The sequence below is a fragment of the Euphorbia lathyris genome, chromosome 5 (genome assembly GCF_963576675.1).
Source record: "Euphorbia lathyris chromosome 5, ddEupLath1.1, whole genome shotgun sequence".
NCBI classification, from domain to species: Eukaryota; Viridiplantae; Streptophyta; class Magnoliopsida; order Malpighiales; family Euphorbiaceae; genus Euphorbia; species Euphorbia lathyris.
In genome coordinates this window covers 31,112,607-31,118,071 of record NC_088914.1, presented here as the reverse complement: position 1 = coordinate 31,118,071, position 5,465 = coordinate 31,112,607, and the positions used below count along the sequence as shown (strand labels likewise).

Sequence of the window (5,465 nt, the reverse complement as noted above, 5' to 3'; positions counted from 1 at the left end):
GGGTATGCAATCTACTCTTTCCTAGACATTGTAGTTGGATACCATCAAATCTCAATGAACCCAGATGAAATGATGAAAACCAGTTTCATTATGAATGAGGGGACATATTATTACAAAGTCATGCCCTCTGGCCTAAAAAATATCAGAGCGACATACCAGCGGTTAGTGAACAATTTTTTTTAATGAGTCATTAGGGACAAAATGGAGATTTACATGGATTATGATTGTGAAAAGCAGAACAATATAAGTTCATGCTTTAAATCCTGAATCAGTCTTCGGCACCTTGCGAGAGTATAACATCAAGTAAAATCTAGAGAAATGTACGTTCATTGTGGCCTCAGGAAAGTTCATAGGCTTCATGATTTCTCAGCGAGGAATCGAGGCAAACCTATATAATATCCAAGCAATCATCGATATGAATCCCCCAAAGAAGCTAAAAGATGTGCAAAAATTAATGCTCTCGTTCGATTCATATCATGTTTGGTAAAGAGGAGCCTACCCTTTTATAAAAGCCTAAAACGTGTGAAATATTTCAACTAGACGACTGAATACCAAACGTCATTCGAGCAAATGAAGACTTTCTTAGCTTCTCCACCTTTTTTTAGCAGAGTAATACTAAGAGAAACATTGTATTTTTACATTAGTGTAGCTGGTGAGTCATTAGGCATGGTTTTAATCCGAGAAGAATACACTAGGGAATTTCCAATATATTATGCCAATGGGATCTTACCCGACGCATAAACTAGATATCCAAAATTGGAAAAAAAGTCATATTGAATAGTAATCACCGTTCAGAAGCTTCGACATCAATTCTAAAGCCATTCCCTAATCGTGAGGACATACACCCCGCCTAAGGAAAACTCGCCTAAGGAAAACTTTGCAAAGACCATAAACTTTAGGGAGAATCGCTGAATGGGCGTTGAAGCTGATCGGGTTTGATGTCACCTTTGAACCTCGCATGACATTCAAATAACAAGCACTAACAAACTTAAGTATGGGAATTATATGTGGACGGCTACTCCAATAAAGACGAAGCCAAAATTACTATTTTCATTAATTCCCCTAATGGAATCATGTTAAAATATACTGCCTCAATTGGATTTCCAGCATCCAATAATGCAACATAATACAAAGCACTACTTCAAGGAATTCGAATACTGAATATGATTAAGCTAGACATTACCATCCTTAAGAGTGACTCGAAGTTAGTGGTCAGCAAATTGATAGACAATTATGACTCTAAAGACGCTACCATGAAATAATACCTCACCATGGTCAGGCGGCTCATGACCGAAGGACAACGAAAGGCCAAAGCATTATAGTGAGATGAATCCCTAGGGAAGAAAATTGTGAGGCTGATCAATTGGCAAAAACCTCGTCGCCCAATGGGTCTAGAATTTTTCGTTGTCAAGTAAAAGTCATTTAGCATCGAAGCATCCAAAAAACGGAAGTCCTAGAATTGACTTAACAAATTATTAATGTATGTAGTATTAATATAATTACACAAATGTATAAAGGGGTAGAATAGTAATTAAACATTGTAAATGACACTATAAATACATGTAAATACTTTCATAATGAATAAGAGTGTTTATTATATTTTACAATTGTCTCTCTTCTCATGGTATCGGAGCATTTTGTATACACTCCCACCTTTAATTTTTCAATGGATCTATTATGTAATTTTACAAAATAGAATTCATTGAGAATCGGATTCTCAAACGATTATCTACACGTCTGTCTCTACGTGTGTTGAAAACGGAAATTTTGGGTTGAGAATCGTTCCAAACTTTGGGACTCGCTGTTGATGTATATTTCGAGAAGCATGGGCTGAATCACTTCCTCTTTCTCGTGATCTCGTGATTTCTGTATGCTGTAACTGTTCTCTGCTATTTTCTGCAATCTCCAATCGGTAATATCCTTCATTATTTTACTGGTTGAATCGGTGATTTCTTCCTTATTTCACAGGATGAATCGGTAACTTTTGCTTTCATGTTATTATCTGAATCGGTAACCTCAGATTTCTCATTTTTCTTTTCATCTCTATTAATCATTCGATCCAATCTCATATTATTTCATCCGATTTCTGCTGTTCTTTGCTCTATTCTATTCTGATTTCCGATTTCACGTTCTGGTGTTGATTTCTGTTAATCTTTCGATTGAGATTCTTACTGCTATTGTTCTGTTCTGGTTTCCGATTTCATATTGTGTTGATTTTGCGGCTTCTTATCTTCCGGATCCCATGGACTGTTTCAGTTTTTTAATCCGTTAATCCATATTCACTTTCTCGTTTTCACATTAGCTGCTACCTCTGATTCTTCAATTCCTAAATCTGTACTCTCTACTTACCTTGATTTCATCTTCAATCTATTGTAATTTGTTTCTTCTCTGCTTTGATTGAAATGACTGAACCCGGATTCATTGACTTTGAAGTTTCTTCAGACTCCTCTCCATCTCCATCTATGATGGCTCAATCACCTATACCTCCACCAGAGTTATTCTTACCGGAATTACCTGTCTCTGCTCCGGTTCCTCCAACAACGAGACATGTAACTTTCAATCAGCCACAAAACATTGATTCTATGTCTCAATTGAACTCCAAGGTACATCGGCCTAATTTTTCTGATCAAATGCCATCTCCTACACCATTACATGATATGAATAATCTACGATTTCGTGATGGACATACTTCCAAACATAGGTCATCTTATGTTCAAGATGATCATACATACTCTCTACAGCTTACTCCAGCTGATAATCCTGGCACTGTGCTTGTTACAATTCCTTTGAATGGTTCTAATTACGTCACTTGGAGGCGAGCTATGTTATTGGCTCTCTCAACTAAGGAGAAACTCGATTTTGTGCTTAGTGATGACTTTACTCCTACCAAAACCTCACCAGACTTTCATAAATGGCAGCGGGCTGACTGCATGGTAATGTCCTGGATCTTAAATGCAATTTCTAAAGATCTAGCAGATGCTTTTGTGTTCTCTTCTTCTGCTAGAACACTCTGGAAGGAACTTGAACAACGTTTTGGAGGCTCAAATGGTCCTCTTCTTTACCAACTGAAAAGGGAGATTAATGCCTGTAGACAAGGAAATCTATCAATTGCACTATATTTTACTAAACTTAAACGTTTTTGGGATGAGTTAGCCTACCTATGTCCTGTTTTTGTGTGTTCATGTGAAGCTTCTCAAATCTGTACTTGTTTAGTTATGCAGAAGATGACTGAATCACATAATACAGATAAGCTAGTGCAATTTCTTATGGGCCTTCACTCTGACTATTCTCCTGTTATACATCAATTGCTGCTATTAGATCCTTTACCAAGTTTACACAAAGCTTATTCAATGTTGCAAAATGTTGAGAAACAAAGGGAGGTCAATTCTGATCATGTTCAATTGGAGATTGCTGCTCTTGCTACAAAATCCTCTATTCCTACTACATTTAGTAACTTACATGGTCAGAAAAGAGATTCAAGCAACAAGGCTGATAGGTTTTGTACTCATTGCAACAAGCCCGGTCACGAGAAGGATTCCTGTTTTAAACTTCATGGGTTTCCTGAATGGTTTCAGGAGTTTAAAAAGAAGAAGAACAAGAACTCCAAGACTCGTGCTAATCATGTTTCAATTGGAGGCGATACACCTTTGGACGGATCTGACTCTGAAAACAAGGAAAACATGTCTTCTAACTATAGCATGCCTCATGGCTTTGCTCAACTGGTTCAGATTGAAGTTCAAAGGGTTATGAAGAATAAAAATCCCTTATCATTTGGTGATGAATATCCTGCAAACTATCCAGCAAACTCCTCAATGCCTTTGGCAAACTTTTCAGGTTTTGCAGGTATATCTTCTAATTCACAACTAAATTCCACTTATTCTTCCAAATCTACTTCTCCTGTTTGGATTATAGATACTGGAGCTACATCACATATGTGTAATATGCTTAACATTTTTACTTCTATTACTTCTATTACTTCTAATAATTGGGTTCATTTACCAGATGGATCCAAAAATAAAATTACACATGTTGGTTCCATTACCATAAATTCTGATTTTATACTTCAGAATGTTTTACATATCCCTACTTTTACTCATAACTTGTTATCGGTTGGACGTTTAATACATGATTCTCATTTCGTTCTCCATTTTTTCCCTCATTTTTGCTTATTTCAGGCCCCTCGGTCTGATCATGCTATTGCTGTCGGTTTCTTTCAAAAAGGCTTATACTACCTTACAGCTCAATCCTTTGATCCTACTACTATAGCCACTTATGTTTGTAATAAAGTTGACAATACTCCATCTATTTTTCCTACTTTACCAATTACTAATGTTGTTTATGACAGTGATTCTGTTTTTTTGTGGCATCATCGACTAGGGCATGCTTCAGCATCCAAGTTAGCACATATTTCCGTTGTTCCTCCTGTTTCACATACTATGTCATGTAATATTTGTCCCATGGCTAAACAACACCGTCTTTCTTTTTCCCGTACTGATATATCTACTACTTTACCATTTCAATTGTTACATATGGACCTTTGGGGACCTTATAAATTAGCTACCCTTACGGGCGCTAAATATTTTCTGTCCATTGTTGATAATTACACACGTGCTACTTAGACTATTCTTTTAAGTGATAAAAGCCAAGTTTTTAGTGCCATTAAGTCATTTGTTATCTTAATTGAAAATCAATTCAACACCAAAATTAAACAAATTCGGACCGATCACGGAACAGAGTTTCTTAATCACAATTGCCAAGTTTTTTTTTCAAATCAAGGAATTTTTCATCAGAAATCTGCGGTTTATACCCCTCAACAAAATGGGATCGTTGAACGTAAACATAAACATCTACTTGAAATAACACGTGCATTATTATTTCACGCATCCCTTCCTAAAAAGTTTTGGGGTGAAGCACTTTTAACCGCTACTTATCTCATTAATCTACTACCAACTCCATTATTGGATTGGAAATCTCCTTATGAAAAATTACATGGCACAAAACTGAATTATTCTTTTCTTAAGGTTTTTGGTTGTCATTGCTTTGTTTCTAATCTTCAACCATCCCGTGATAAATTGGATCCTCGTGCATTTCCCGGTATTTTTGTCGGTTACTCCTTGGATCATAAAGCATATAAAATTTATAATCTTCAAACACATAAAATCATTATCTCTCGTGATGTTGTGTTCAATGAAAATTTTTTCCCACATGCTTTAACTCCTCCTAATTCAAAACCTATACAAGTTGAATCTACCACATTTCCGGTTACCAATATTATACCTTGTATACCATCTAATATTACCACCGTAATAATTCCTAGTACCAATCCATCTCCTACACCTATCAATTCATCACCCACTATCCCTCCCATTGAGACCACCATTACCATCTGATGTCTCTCCTCCTAATTGTCCATCTATTTCCTCTCCTCGTCCTTTATCTCCTCCCAATTCTACATCTATTCAACC

General features: G+C 36.4%; 1 protein-coding gene across 1 annotated transcript; it reads left to right on the top strand.

Annotated features, from left to right (window-relative positions):
• Positions 1–1,730: 1,730 nt before the first annotated feature.
• LOC136231202 (uncharacterized) lies at positions 1,731–4,590 on the top strand. Its single transcript, XM_066020515.1, has 2 exons — positions 1,731–3,843; positions 4,176–4,590. Exons 1-2 carry the CDS (start codon positions 2,403–2,405, stop codon positions 4,187–4,189), a joined length of 1,455 nt encoding a protein of 484 aa, XP_065876587.1. The 5' UTR covers positions 1,731–2,402; the 3' UTR covers positions 4,190–4,590.
• Positions 4,591–5,465: the final 875 nt, after the last annotated feature.

Coding starts and splice junctions, on each gene's coding strand:
- LOC136231202 (XM_066020515.1), top strand. CDS start 2,403: ATGACTGAACCCGGATTCATTGACTTTGAAGTTTCTTCAGACTCCTCT.